Source organism: Felis catus, chromosome C1, assembly GCF_018350175.1.
Source record: "Felis catus isolate Fca126 chromosome C1, F.catus_Fca126_mat1.0, whole genome shotgun sequence".
Lineage (NCBI taxonomy): Eukaryota > Metazoa > Chordata > Mammalia > Carnivora > Felidae > Felis > Felis catus.
This window is the reverse complement of record NC_058375.1, coordinates 42,677,891-42,693,215: the sequence shown is the minus strand read 5'-3', so window position 1 is coordinate 42,693,215 and position 15,325 is coordinate 42,677,891. Positions and strand designations below refer to the sequence as shown.

At 39.0% G+C, this 15,325-nt stretch overlaps 1 protein-coding gene and 1 long non-coding RNA gene across 7 annotated transcripts in view; one reads left to right on the top strand and one right to left on the bottom strand.

Annotated features, from left to right (window-relative positions):
• The window catches only part of ZYG11A (zyg-11 family member A, cell cycle regulator), an 84,323-nt gene that overhangs the window by 8,912 nt on the left and 60,086 nt on the right, over positions 1-15,325 (bottom strand). For 5 of the 6 annotated variants that reach the window (XM_045035846.1, XM_045035845.1, XM_003990190.5 and 2 more), the window contains 5 exons: positions 12,354-12,515; positions 12,234-12,278; positions 7,062-7,256; positions 3,575-3,636; positions 3,085-3,182 (listed from right to left, as the gene is read on the bottom strand). In XM_045035846.1, the coding sequence (XP_044891781.1) occupies positions 3,085-3,182; positions 3,575-3,636; positions 7,062-7,256; positions 12,234-12,278; positions 12,354-12,515 (562 nt within the window). The remainder of the gene's footprint in view (positions 1-3,084; positions 3,183-3,574; positions 3,637-7,061; positions 7,257-12,233; positions 12,279-12,353; positions 12,516-15,325) is intronic. The other variant, XM_045035843.1, reaches the window with a different exon arrangement.
• LOC109502316 lies at positions 8,891-12,069 on the top strand. Its single transcript, XR_002160865.2, has 2 exons — positions 8,891-9,170; positions 10,934-12,069. It is a non-coding gene; the product is annotated as an uncharacterized LOC109502316 (long non-coding RNA).

Sequence of the window (15,325 nt, the reverse complement as noted above, 5' to 3'; positions counted from 1 at the left end):
CAAAGTCAAGACAATAAACTGCAGAAAAAATATTCGCAAGAGTTCCTTCAAATTAAAAAGATCAACAAAGAGTAGACAAAAAGTGAATAAAGAATATCAATGGACAATTCAAGGAAACAAAAACGAGTCTTCAATAAAAGATAGTTAACGTAACTTAAATGTTAAGCAAGACCATCATTTCACCTTAAATTGGCAAAGAACAAAACGTTCGATTAAACATTGTCTGTGTAAGAATGACAAGCTTTCATACATTGCTGACAGGAATGAAAACTGATAATCAACTCACCAGAAAACAGTTTAGCAATGCCTATCAATATCATCATGTTCCTAACATTTTGACTCAGCAATTCTAAATATTATGCAGATTAACTGACACTTGCAAAATGATACACTTAACAAATGATATGTACTATGCGTGAACTAATACTGTGCTATGCACAAATGCTAATACTATGAGGCTAGCAATGTTTTAAATGCTTAACGAATATTAACCCACTTAATTTTTTTCAATGTTTATTTATTTGAGAGAGAGAGAGACAGACAGACAGACAGACAGACATGAGTGGGGGAGGCACAGAGAGAGAGAGAGGGCAACACAGAATCCAGAGCAGGCTCCAGGCTCTGAGCTGTCAGCACAGAGCCCAATGCAGGTCTCGAACTCATGGACCACAAGATCATGGCCTGAGCTGAAGTCAGATGCTCAATCAACTGAGCCACCCAGGCACCCCACCCCACTTAATTCTCACAGCTCTATGAAGTAGGTATTTCCACCCCCATTTTATAGTTAAGGAAACTGGGGCACAGTGAAGTCAAGTAACCTGCTCAAGTTCCCACTGTTAGTAACTGGCAGAAACTGGGAACAGAGCACAGGTAGTCAGTCTGGTTCTAACATCTGTCCTCTTAATTACCCACATGTGCATCTTCAATTCATAGATAGATAGAGTTACAGATATATAGTCTTTGTATATCATTTTTCATTGTACATTAATCCATATTCATGTATATAAATATGTTAATATTCAATAAAATAGTGCTTATAATAGAAAAGACTAGAAACAATATCCATTTATTTATTTTTTTTAATTTTTTTTCAACATTTATTTATTTTTGGGACAGAGAGAGACAGAGCATGAACGGGGGAGGGGCAGAGAGAGAGGGAGACACAGAATCGGAAGCAGGCTCCAGGCTCCGAGCCATCAGCCCAGAGCCCGACGTGGGGCTCGAACTCACGGACCGCGAGATCGTGACCTGGCTGAAGTCGGACGCTTAACCGACTGCGCCACCCAGGCACCCCGAAACAATATCCATTTAAAGAAGACTGGTTAAATAATTGTATCTATATAGTGAAGAAATACTGAGCAGTCTAACTAATAGTGGTAATCTGGAGCTCTGCCAGTTGCTATTTTAACTTTAGCAAGTTACTTAAGTTCTCTGTGCCTTGTTTGCTCATCTGTAATAGATGAATAATAATAATAATGCTACCCCCTTCTCGTTGTTGTAAAGATTGAGTTAATTCATAAAGACCTTGCAATACTGCCTGGCACAGAGAAAGTACTCAACTAACTTCTAGTTGCTATAAACCAAAGTCATTTCAGAGCTATTCTGACACATCTGCCTGTAGTTGTTTATATGCCAACACCATTCACAATACTTATTTATAATTTAAAGAGAAGTGTTAGGGCAAGCTCCTAGAAACCATTTTTCTTGGTCAGTTCTTTCTTGTTTATTCTGCCAGGTTAACTTTAGAATAATTTTCAGATCCCTCATCTCACTCGTTCATTTAAATTGCAGCATATTCATAAGCTGAAAAGATCTGACATGTGTCTCTTAAAAAGTCTTTCCATCTAGGAATATAGTATGTCTCATAATTACTTCAGGTTTCTCAATTATTTCTCAGTTTACTGCACAGAGCTCTCATTGTTTGTTAAAATTATTTTGGGAATTTTATACTTTTGTTCGTAGCTAATATTTTAATTCTAAAGCTATTTCTTGAAACTTTTCACTATAAAATTATACTCTGTATTTCTTTTATAATAAAAGCAAAAAATTTTACAATAATCCTTAGCAAAGAATGTAAGTCCCCAATTCTCCCAACACCCAAACATGTAAAAACATTTAATCTGGCTAGGAAACAACCCCTGACTCCTGGCCCTCCAGCCTCCCCCAGACCATTACAAAAAGGCAGATGTATATATTACTATAGACAGAGTATTCATGATAAACTGTTGAGTGAAAAGAGCCAGCTACAGGGCAACATGCACAGAATGAGCCCATTTTGTTTAAAAATGTCCTTATTGGGGCGCCTGGGTGGCTCAGTCGGTTAAGCGTCCGACTTCAGCTCAGGTCACGATCTCACGTTCCGTGAGTTCGAGCCCCGCGTCGGGCTCTGGGCTGATGGCTCAGAGCCTGGAGCCTGCTTCCGGTTCTGTGTCTCCCTCTCTCTCTGCCCCTCCCCCGTTCATGCTCGGTCTCTCTCTGTCTCAAAATAAATAAATGTTAAAAAAAAAAAAATTAAAAAAAAAAAATGTCCTTATTCATATATATTAACTACAGTATGTGTATAGAGAAGTATTTGGAAGGATAGTTATAATTATCAAATTATTAATAGTACCTGCCTGTGGGGAACAGGAGTGAGAGCCAACTTTCACTTTCTTTTATAAATTTTTTTTTTTTTTTAACGTTTATTTATTTTTGAGACAGAGAGAGACAGAGCATGAACGGGGGAGGGGCAGAGAGAGAGCGAGACACAGAATCGGAAGCAGGCTCCAGGCTTTGAGCCATCAGCCCAGAGCCCGACGCGGGGCTCAAACTCACAGACTGTGAGATCGTGACCTGAGCCAAAGTCGGACGCTCAACCGACTGAGCCACCCAGGCGCCCCAACTTTCACTTTCTATACTGCTTGACATCCACCCCCAAATAGATTATAATTCTGTGACATTTTTTAAACTAATAAAAACATTTTCCAACTTCCTTTTTTAAAAAAGTTAAATTCAATAGAGGTGAACAAATTTTCAAAATTCTATCTTGAACTTAACCTTTATACAGAAAAACAGTTGGAAAACTACTATGTTTTGAATACATACGGTTTTTACTGCAGACATGATACATTGCCCATAGTGCCCAGAGCTGAACTGCTGGTTGAGAGAAGTTGCCAAGGAGTGGGAAAAATGCCTTGAAGGATCTAAAGAGGCACAAAGAAGTTCATTTAGAATTCAGGCTAGCATCTGTGATACAATAATTATTTTTAACCTCTCCACAGGGTCATTTCCTCATAGAGACAGATGTATTGTTGAGCATATATCAGAAGCTAACGTTTAAGAACTTACATTCTATGTTAGACACTCTTTATATTCAGTATCTCATTTCATCCTCAATCTTGCACACAATAAGCCTCATTTTACAGAGGAATAAAACTGAGTCTCAGAGATCTTCTAAAAGTGACTTTCCCAAAATCACAAAGTAACAGGATTTGAACATAAGGCTATCTGACTCTATTTTATCACTGTACCATGGTCTCTACATAGTACAATGAGGACAAGCTTTAAGAAAAGTACTGCTCCATCACGAGATTACCTGTAGGTCACCAACGCTGTCATCTTACAACTTGAACTTGGCCAATTCTGGATGGTTGCATACTATACAAAAAGAGAAACCAGGATTCTAGTATTGTATTCCATCCTTTTTAAAAGGTCATAATAGGCTGTTTCATGCCATTTATAATTACATATATATGAAAAAACAAATCTTCAAATTATGGGAATGATCACCCAAATTAAGGTATACCTACCTGCCAAAATATGAAGTAGATAACCATTGAATATGTAGAATAGGAACAAAGTCATGTGGAAAACAGTGCAATAAGAGGGGGCTTCTGAGTAAAGATGCAGGACTTGGCATGCATCCATTCCTTTCCTAAATCCCATGACCAGAAATATATAAATGGTTTAAAATAAAAGAAGGCAACCAAACAAGAACAAAGCAGAAAGAAAATGGTGAGTGATTTAGTAGATCTAGCACTGGAGAAGATTAAAAAATGAACCAGTTTGAACAGAACTCCCAGACATAAAAATCTGGCACACCAAGTACTTTAGGAAGTGAGATTAGAGGTGGGGTTAAAAACAAGAGGAATGATCGAAAGTACCGAAGAATCAAGACTCCCATATCTCCTTTCCACCACTAATAAAAATTTCTGGACTGGGCAACCTTGTGAACAATTAAGGGTTGAAGTACCATGTTAAAAACAGGGATGAAGTAAAAATCTAAATGATAAATGCTGAGAGTCCCTTGCTCTCAACTCTCTTCCTCTAGTGGGATTTCAGACCATTGGAACCAAGCTTATCATTTTCAGTCAGGAGAACAGAAGATTCTTCTTGAGGAAAATTCCAACCAGTTCAGGACAGAAGATCTAATGACAATGACAGTGACTAATAGAGATCACGCTAGGTGAGGCCCACAGTTGACAAGTTCCACCCATCTGCACCTAGCTGCCAAACAACTCCACTCTTAAATATGACTGGACAGCTGAAGATCTCCATATACTTTAAGAAAGTCTGTAACATAAACGATAAAAATAGGGTGAAAAAGCAACTTGCAGAAAACAGAAACCTTGAAGGAAGAGGAAAACTTAAACAAAACAAAACAAAAGCAAAACCCAAACTAATCATTACTACCTTTAAAGAGATAATAGATACAGCAACCATGGGAAAAGAGTAAGATATTATATGAAAAAGAAGCACTCAGAGAACAAAAGAGAGTTCTTGAAAATTAAAATAGAAATATATAAATACAAATATATAACTATACATAATATATAAAAACACATTATAAGCTATAAAAATAAATAAATATACTGTGGTACCTGGTGGCTCAGTCAGTTAAGTGTCCAGCTCTTGATTTTGGCTCAGGTCATGATCTCACAGATTGTGAGATTGAGTCCCACATTGGGCTCTGCACTGACAGTGCGGAGCCTGCTTGGGATTTCCTCTCTCTCTCTCTCTCTGCCCCTCCCCTCCTTGCGTGTGTGCACACACTCTCTCTCTCTCAAAAAAAAAAAAATTAAGGGGCACCGAGGTGGCCCAGTTGGTTAAGCCTCTGACTTCAGCTCAGGTCATGATCTCACAGCTCGTGAGTTTGAGCCCCACGCTGGGCTCTGTGCTGACAGCTCAGAGCCTGAACCTGCCTCGGATTCTGTGTCCTCCTCTCTCTCTCTCTCAAAAATAAACATTAAAAAATTTTAAAGTATATGTTAAACTATATGATGAACCATATAAATATATAAAATTACATTAAAATAGTTAATTATATAATAAAATATATAAAATATAAATGCAAAACCCAATAGGAGTGGAGATTTTTTTATTTATTTATTTTGGAGAGAGACAGCACAAGTGAGGAAGGGGCAGAGAGAGGTGGGGAGAGAGAGAATCCCAAGCAGGCTTCACACCACCAGTGCAGAACCCAATGTGAAGCTCGAACTCACAAACCTCAAAATCATGACCTGAGCCAAAGTCAGACACTTAACTGTCTGTGCCACCCAGATGCCCCAGCAGTGGAGATTTTTAAAGATTTTTTTTAAAGAGGAAAACAGGGAAATAGGTAAGGAAAAATGAGTCCAGGGAGGCCAACACCCTAAGGTGGGGGGAAAAAAGAGGAAGAGAGTAGAGAGGGAGAAAGAAATTTCTCAGAACTGAAGGAAACAAGCTTCTAGAGCAATTAGTATCCAAGATAATGATGAAAATAAACCTACATCCAGGCACACCACTGTGTGATTTTTGAGAACAAAAATCTTAAAGGTTCCGAAGGAAAATGGCTTCTCAAAAGTGATACTGAGAAAACAAAGAAGTAATGACTTAAAAATTCAGAAAGAAAAATATTCCAAAACTACAATTCTATACCCAGCCATGTGACTAACTAAATATGAAGGTAAAATAATGCCCTTTTCAAACAAATAAGGTCTGAATTATTTATTTATTTATTTATTTATTTGAGAGAGAGAGAGAGAGAGAGAGAGAGAGAGAGAGAGTATGGAGGTGGGGAGGTTGGGAGGGTAGAGGGAGAGAAGCTAGAGCCTGACGTGAGGCTCGGATCTCATGACTCTGAGATCATGTAAAGTCTAAAATTTTCTATTTCATGCATTTCTTCTGAGGAAGCTACTAGATAAGATCCAACAGAATGAGGGAGTACACCAAAAAACCAGGAAGGCATGCAATCCAGGAAACAGGGAATCGAACACCAGAGAAGTAAAGAGAATCCCCAGTAAAGGAATATCCTGGAATGACAGCAGTATAGCAAATACACAAATAAGCAGACCAGATGGAAGAAAACAGAAAGTTTTGGGAAAGAAGTCTTAAGAAGCTGAAGTAGATGGAATATATTTCAATATACTGAAAGGATATACATACTTGGGAGTATAGGAAAGGGTACGCATAGGGAAAATGAGAAAAAGAATCTCCTTTTTCCAGGGTTTAGACAGATTAATGTCTAAAACTGCAAAATGAAGTAGCAACAGAGGTAATTTAGATATGGAGAAAATATCAAAAGAAATAGCTTGAAAAAAAGCTGAAAGTGGAAAAGAGAACTGGTAAAGCCACATTCAACTGTTTATACGTGTAACTTTTATAAAAGAAAAATATCAGGAGGAATGTAACAAAGTATTAACAGAGGTTAGAGCTTGATTGTACGGTGAGTGATTTAGAATATTTTCTTTGTACTTTTTTATTATGTTTCCCATTTTCTACAATGAATACGTATTTCTAAAATTCTTGGGACGCCTGGGTAGCTTAGTTGGTTGAGTATCCAACTTAGGCTCAGGTCATGATCTCATCACAGTCTGTGGGTTCGAACCTTGTGTCAGGCTCTATGCGCACAGCTCAGAGCCTGGAGCCTGCTTCGGATTCTGTGTCTCCCCCATCTCTCTGCCCCTCCTCTGCCCACACTCTGTCTCTCTTTCTGAAATAGAAAATAATAATAATAAAGTAAAATTCTTAAAACTAGAAAAGTAAGTCTCCTGCAAGAAGAGATCACGACACAGTTTGTAAAGAAGAATGAATGGTCCTTGTACCAAATCCTGGAGAAGAGCACTCCTCTGAAGGTCATGGGACATCCAGGGCTGTGTGTCAGATGTCAGGTGGGCTATGATGCCTGCAGCAAAATAACTGACTTCCATTTCTTTGCTATGGAGCAAGCTACTAATATGTTTCACCACATCTTCAGTCACCAGCTTGGAAGACAGTTCTCTAACTTCAGCTATGTTGTTCTACAGGTAAAAGAGAGCAGAAAATATCAGGGATAGGAAAGGGAGAGAGAATCAGTGTCTGATTCTCTCTCTTCCTTTCCTACTGCTTAACTTAGATACAGTCAGAATACTTCATCCCATCCTCCTCCCTCTCAATTTAGCCTAAAACCCGTAATCCCACCCCTTGATGATGAGGATATCAGTAATGACAAATCACTGAGCGAGCACTTACTAAGTGCCAGGCACTGTACTAGACAAACAAAAAGGTCCTTTTTTCTGCCTTATCTCATTTAATGTTTCATATAGTTTTACCAAGAAATAAGTCACTCAGCAAGATTTAACTTGTCAGTCAGAACTTGTCAGGTTTATACTGCTAATAACTGGTTGAACTAGAATAAAATCCAGGCCTGACTCAAATACTTAAGATTGCTCAGGGCCTACTATATGTTACATTAGCTTGAAATTTAACAGTAACAACGAAAGGCAGGTAGTATTTTATTTTATATATTAGGTTGCTATGCTGTTTAACAAACTGCCACAAACTTGGTGGCTTAAAACAACATGCATTTTTTCTCTCTCAGTTTTTGTGGGCCAGGAGTTCATCCATGGCTTAGGTGGCTCTTCTACTCTGAGGTCTCAAAAAGCCACAATCAAAGTGCTGGCTGGGCTGCATTCTCATCTGGGGGCTCCACTGGAAGGAAACCTACTTCCAAGCTTACAAACTGTTGGCCACATTCATTAAGATTGAGGGTTTCGTTTTCTTGCTGGAGGCCACCCTTAGCGCCTAGAAGCTGCCCATAGTTACTTCCCACAGGGGCTTCTTTCTCCAACTACTTACTTCTTGGCAGCTTGCTTTTTCAAATACATGGAAAAGTCTCTCTAGCAAGTCTATTAGCAAGAGGGATTAACACCATAGTACCCCTAAATCAGAGGGGGATATGTTCTAAGACCCCCAATGGATATGCCTGAAACCACAAACAGTATCAAATTCTATAATATACTGTTCTTTCTACACAAACATACCTATGATAAAGTTCAATGTATAAATTAGGCCCAGTAAGAGATTAACAATAATAGAATAATCATAACAATATATTGTTTACTTTTGTCTGTTTTTTTAAAGTTTATTTATTTTGAGAAAGAGAGAGCATGGGCACGGGAGGGGCAAAAAGAGAGGGAGAGAGAGAGAATCCCAAGCAGGCTTCATGCTGTCAGCGCACAGCCCGACAAATGGCTCAAACTCATGAACCATGAGATCATGACATAAGCTGAGACCATGAGTTGGGCACTTAACCAACTGAGCCACTCAGGTGCCCCTCATGTAACTTTTATTACAATATACTGTTATAGGGGCACCTGAGTGGCTCAGTCGGTTAAGTGTCCGACTCTTGGTTTTGGCTCAGGTCATGATCTCATGGTTTGAGTTCAAGCCCAACATTGGGCTTTGCACTGATGATGCAGAGCCTGCTTGGGAGTCTGTCTCTTGCCCCTCACCTGCTTGTGCTCTCTCTTGCTCTCTTAAAAAAAAAAAAAAATTACATGAATGTGGTTTCTTTCTCAAAATATCTTTTTTTTAAAGCTTATTTATTTATTTTGAGAGAGAGAGAAAACACATGAGCGGGGGGAGGGGCAGAGAGAGAATCCCAAGCAGGTTTTGCTCTGTCAGTACAGAGCCTGATGTGGGGCTCAAACTCACAAACTGTGAGATCATAACCTGAACTGAAATCAAGAGCCAGATGCTTAACCGACTGAGCCACCCAGGCACCCTCTCTCAAATATCCTATTTCACTGTACTCACTCTTCTTCTGCTTGTGAGGAGATGATAAAATGCCTATATGACAAGACAAAAAGGTGGATGACATAAGCATGTGACATAGCATTAGGCTACTACTGACCTTTGGACCATTCCTCAGGAGGATCACCTGCTTCCAGACTGTGAGTAACTGAAACTATGGATAAGGGGAAGGGATCTACTGTCTATACACCATAACATAATCACAGAACTGATACCCTATCATCTTTGCTATATTCTATTCGTTAGAAGCAAGTCACAGTTCCTGCCCACATTTGAGAGGAGGACTTTTACAAAGACGTGAACAGCAAGAAGAAATCAGAACCACTAGGAATCACCTCAGGGTCTGTCTACCACACAGATGAAAACACAAAGGTTTAGAAGTGAAACACATAGTCAAATTGAACACAGCAGTTACTGTTCCTTCTGAAGCAGTTTTCAGAAAAGTATACCCTAGAGACTAGTATGTTCAAAATAGCATCATACAGCACTATGCAGAAAACTACATTATTTTGAGATCACTTACCCCAGGTTTTTTTTTTACAAGACCAGCTATACCCTATTGATTTCAGCAGAAACTGCACTATTGTGAGATTTCCCCCCAGTTTTCCCCAAAGCTATCTATACATACCCTCATCAATAGTAGGATTTCAGCATTAAGTCGATCAGATGGAAGCCCCAGACAAGGAGAGACAACATGACAGCATCCTTACTATAACTGAGGACACCTTAGATGAATCTCACAATTTCTCTTATAAGCTTGGCAGAGGCTACTTTTCTAGTACCTTTTTCATTCCAATAGTCTATGAACAAAATGTTGAGAAGAGATGGAAGCTACAGGAGAATGTGGGTCTTCTTCACTCAGAAAAAGGAAGGAAAGGAGGCATCCTCAAAAACTCTCAGCATTCTGAGAGGCTCTCAGAAAAAACTAAAAGATCTTTTAGAAAAGGTTAGCTAATAGTAGGACACTTAGCTTTATATAGCATATATGAGGCTTCAATCCACCTTTCTGGCCTTATTTATTGCTTTTCCCAACTTCTGCCAAAATTCCAGATATTCTTTATTACAGTATCCTTTAAATGATTACATTTTCTCATCTTCCCTAGCCAAAAGACCTTTGTCTCCTACTTCTTTTGTCCTCTATCTTTCTACTTTTTTGTACCTTCCAATATTAAGATTTCCAATATTAATCATTTAATCCCCTCTACTCTGTTCCAAGTCCTATATGTGCTAGGGATACTAAAGTAAAGACACAGTCCCTGCTTTCAAGGAGTGCATGCTCTAGAATCAAAAGCTTCCACTAGACTTTGTGCTTTTCTAGCACTTACCACAGTCCATCTTAAATCAGAAAATTATTCATATACCTGTCTAACACCACCTCCCCAACACTGAAGAACCATCAGCTGGATGTATTTCATGCATGGCAAACTGCAAAGACTTAACAGTATGTCTTCATTACTTTTTGTAAATGTTCACCTTTATCTTTTGGAAACAAAGAAATTTCTCAATTATGGATATCCTGATTGAGAGGTAGTATAACAATATAATCAAAGAAATTTCTAAAGAATTGATTACCTTGATAAAAAAAGTATGGTAAAGTGGTTAATATCAGAGGTTCTACAGCTAGACTGCCTGAGTTTGACATTTGATTCTGCCTCCTACTACTTAGGTAACAGGATAAATAGAACATAACACAACTTTTCCTATCTCTATGTGACTTAGCCATGTGACTTCACTGCTCCTCCCATCAAGGGGTGGCCACCTCCTTTAATGTGGGCTTAACCATGGACATATAATAAATATATATTTGGTCTTTGTTGCCAGTTCTTGAAAGAGAAGTCTTTAATCCCTTGGAATTTCCCAAGTGATAAGAGTAATCAGAGCATCTTTGTTCTTTATTTGGTAGGCAACTAAATAAATAACTCCACGATGGGGACTGGTTGCCAAAAAAAACCAAACCTTAATTAGAAGCCTCGGACTTTCAGCCCCACCCCACAACCTCTGGAGGAGGAGAGAGGAACTGAAGATTAAATTAATGATCAATCATGCCTATGTGATGAAACCGCCATAAAAAATCCTAAACGATGGGTTTAGAGAACTTCTGAATTGGTAAACACATTAAGGTGCTGGGAGGGTGGTGTGCCCAGACAGAGTATGAAAGCTCTGCATGCATTCATCCTTCCTTGCCCTATATCTTTCTTCCATTTCACTGTTTCTGAGTTGTATCCTTTATAATGAACTGACAATATCAAGCAAAACGCCTTCTGGAGTCTGTGAGCCATTCTAGCAAATTATCAACCTGAGGAAGGGGTCATGGAAACTCCTAATTTATAGCCAGATGGTCAGAGGTATGGGTGGCCCAAGACTTAAAACTGGCAACTGAAGTGGGGCAGTCTTATGAACCTGAGCCCTTTAACTTGGATAACTTAGGATAACTTAGGTAGGTAGTGTAAGAAAGGAATTGAACTGAATTGGAGCATACTCAGTTGTTACTGAGAGTTGGAGAAGTGATTACTGGGAAACACCCAGGCCACCTAGTGTGCTTTGCCCAATGAGACATTAGAGAACGTGACATAAGCAGAGGTTTAAGAAGCACTTGCACAGTGGGACTTGCCTTCTAGCGCTACCCTGAAACTGAAACAAGCCCATGGTGACAGGGGTGCCTGGCTGACTCAGTCAGTAGAGCATGCAACTTTTGATTTCAGGGTCGTAAGTTCAAGCCCCACATTGGGCACAGAACTCCCTAGGGGTTGGGGAGGGGGAGAGAAGAAGAGGAAGGGAAAGGGGAGGAGGAGAAGTCATCGCCCACGGAGATACAAGGCCCAACTAACAACCTGTACCAACTCTCACAGTGAGAGTTAGGCCATCTTAGCACACCTCGCCTTAGTTGAGCCACCAGATGACTACAGCAACATGAGTAACTCCACTGGAATTACTGAGACCAGAAGAACTGTATGGCTAAACGGAGTTCAAATTGTTGACTCACAGATTCAAAAGTAAATAAAATGGCTGTTGTTTTAAGCTGTAGTTTGTTCAGAGCAAGAGGACTGATGTGGTATTATTTTATAGGGAATCACGTGAACACTAAATGAGTTAACACACAGAAATTGCTTACAATAGTGCCTAGCATATAGTAGGTGCTACATAACTGTTAGTTTTATTATTTTTTTTTAGAAATCAGAATTAACTGAAACAATTCACCTTACCCAAAGACCAAGTACTTTGCTTTGTATTGCTGACTCTGAAAAAGTCTGTCAAAAGAATATACAGGTTACTTTACCATGAAAAAAAGAACTTTACATATAAACTCAATCCTGTCTTCCCACCTCCAAGACTTGGATGAAGATTGCCAATCCTTGATTTTCTATAAAGTGACTGCAGGCAGCTGGAGACTCATCTGTAAGATTCCAAAGTGCTTTCAAAGTAAACAAGAGGGTGACATCATCTAAATTTTCAGTAGTCTTTTGTTTTACTATTGCTAGAAGTTCCTAAAAACCAAAGAGACAAAGAGTTAGATGCCCCAGTGACTAACTCAATTACAACATAAGAAAAGCAATAGTTGTTCTACCACTTAATAGCTCTGTGATCCATTTATTCTCTATATAATGAGTTATACCTAACTCCTAAGGTTTTTATGAAGATTAAAAGAAAAAAACAATTCAGCTTTAATGAGCACTTAATCTAGTTCTTGGTCCTTGTTAATAAGACTCATAATCAAGTACATATTAGCTATTCCATTATTCATTTATTGAGCATGGTTAGTCAACACCTCAGGTAAGAGCGACAGATTAAAAAAAAAAGTTGGTTTTTCTCTCAACTAAATAAAAGAATTTTAAGTTTGGGAAAATGTTCTGAAGGAAACACATAAAAGCCTAAGAATTTACTTTAGAAAAGGCAGGAAAAGGAAACCTCCATGCAAAGGTAATATGTATACTGAAACAAATGAGACCAGAAGAGAAAGAAAGATAACGAGTTAAGCAAGGAGTGGAGACATAGAGGGGGAGGGAGAATGCCAGGCAGAGAAAAAGTGTGCTGTTCTTGAGCACACTTGAGCAGATCAATATGGCTAGAGGGTAACACCAGTACTACAACCATATGTCATAATAAAGAAATCATTGGCTCACTTTAACAGAGATTCCAAAACCCCATTTCATAGCAGAATAATATTGGACACAAGTGAAGCTAGTATCCTCACTTTCCTGCAAGCGTATTAGACTGTTGTGAGAGAGGGAAAAGATAGCCATTTTCACTTAACCACCTAATGAAAACACATAAAATAAAACAGCACTGAACAAAGCAGAGTATGTCTGTTTTCAGGAGGAATGAGACCACCTGAAAAATTTTACCCAATCAGGAGAGAATGTATCGAGAGAGTTTATCACAAAAATAAAGCTGTGAGAACCAAGAGGGAAGTGTAAGAGTGACACACAGCATTGGTAGCAATCATTCAGACGCCCAATGGGGTGAATGGCCCCAGGCAAGGGAGGGAGCAGGGGAAGTGAGGCTGACCCTGACAATAATAACGAATGTGGCCAGGCCCGTGGTTAGATGCTTTATATATTTTTACCTTAATGACATTCAAAATAACTGCAAAATATTACTCCTATGACAGATACCTGTTTTTCAGATGATGCCAGTTTTCAGATGAAGAATCTGAGGCACAGAGAAGATAAATAAATTATCTAAGGTCTTATGACTAGTGGCTGAACATGGCTTTCACCTAAAGCCTGAATTTTTGGTAACATTTCCAAAATTGTTTCTCCGAGAACTACAGGGCTGCTCTTCCCTCCGTGTTACTTCAGGACCTGCTCTCTATCTCGCTCTATTCTGTACCTCTGTCTGTTCCTGTTAACCATTCCCAGCAACTCCATCACATCATCTTGACGAAAACTGCTGCCTCAAACACCCTACTTTATGCCCTAGAATCCTGAAAAAGGCTGCTCGAGTCTCATCTTCAATATCTGCCAGAGCACTCTGAAGAGGGCATTCAACTGTATCTGGGAATTCTACTGGATTTCTCAATGAATTTGCTCCCAAGACCACTCTTCTTTCATCATTCCCTCTCCCATCCGACTTTACTCACCATCTTTTTACACCTCTCATTCGATCACCTCATCTAGTTTTTCACGAGCTACTGCTGTTCCTCCTGACAAAATCTACCAGCCTACCTACACATATATCAACGCACCCCGCTTTCCCTTCTGCTTTAGTCTAAAGCGAACATCTTTACTCCTGTTCTATACACAATTCCTGCACACACACAAAGATTTGGCACCAAATTACTTCCCTCTTTATTGCCATTGCCATCAATTTCTCCTTGTTTTTCAGAAGTGTTTAAGGGCGTAGAATAGATCTTGGAAAAAACCAATTGCTGGCCCCATGTAGTATCTTCCTTTCTCTTTTTTTCTCATTAAAGTATATCAAAAAGTTGCTTCCGTGTTGCACCTCCCATTTGCTCATCATTGTAGTCCAAACAGGCTCTGTCCCACTACTCCACTAAAATAATGTAAACAAGATGACTAATGACTTCCATCCTGCCAAATCCAACTGGCACCTCTCTGTCCATCTCACTCAACCACTCAATAGCATCTGACATGACTGCTCAATTTTTCTGGAAATGATTCTCTTGGATTCTCAGACATCACTCTTTCTTGGTTTTCTCATTTTCCACACAACTCCACTCTCCTTCCCCGGCTTGTTCTTCTTTCTAACACACTCATTTCAGTCCTTCTTTTTACTCTATATGCACTCCACACTCTCCAGGTGATTATATCCCGTATCAGAACTGAGGACTCAAATTATTCTTACACAATACTCTGAGCTGTGCCCCATATCAAACTGCCTCTGTGACATCTCAAGCATTGCAGAAATTAACATGTCTAAAAAGTCACTCTTGATTTTTATCCCCCAAACCTACTGACTACAGATCAAATACTCGTAAGATTCTACTTGTGACAGCAATGCAAAAGGTAAAAACTTTAGGAATAAATTTAAGAAATACAGAATATCAACATTAAGACAACACCCGTATACATCTGGGGGATATAGAAGACCAAATAAATGGAGTAACATCTCCTATTCTCACAAGGAAAAATCAGTATCAAAGAGATGTCAATTCTTCTAAGTAAACCTATAAATTTAACATAATCCCAAAGAAAACAAAGCTTTTTTAAAACAAGAAAAGCCAGTTCTGGTGTTCACATTAAAAAAAACAAAAAGGGATGCCTGGGTGATTCAGTCAGTTAAGTGTCTGACTCTTGATTTTGCCTCAGCTCATGATCTAACAGTTCATGGGACT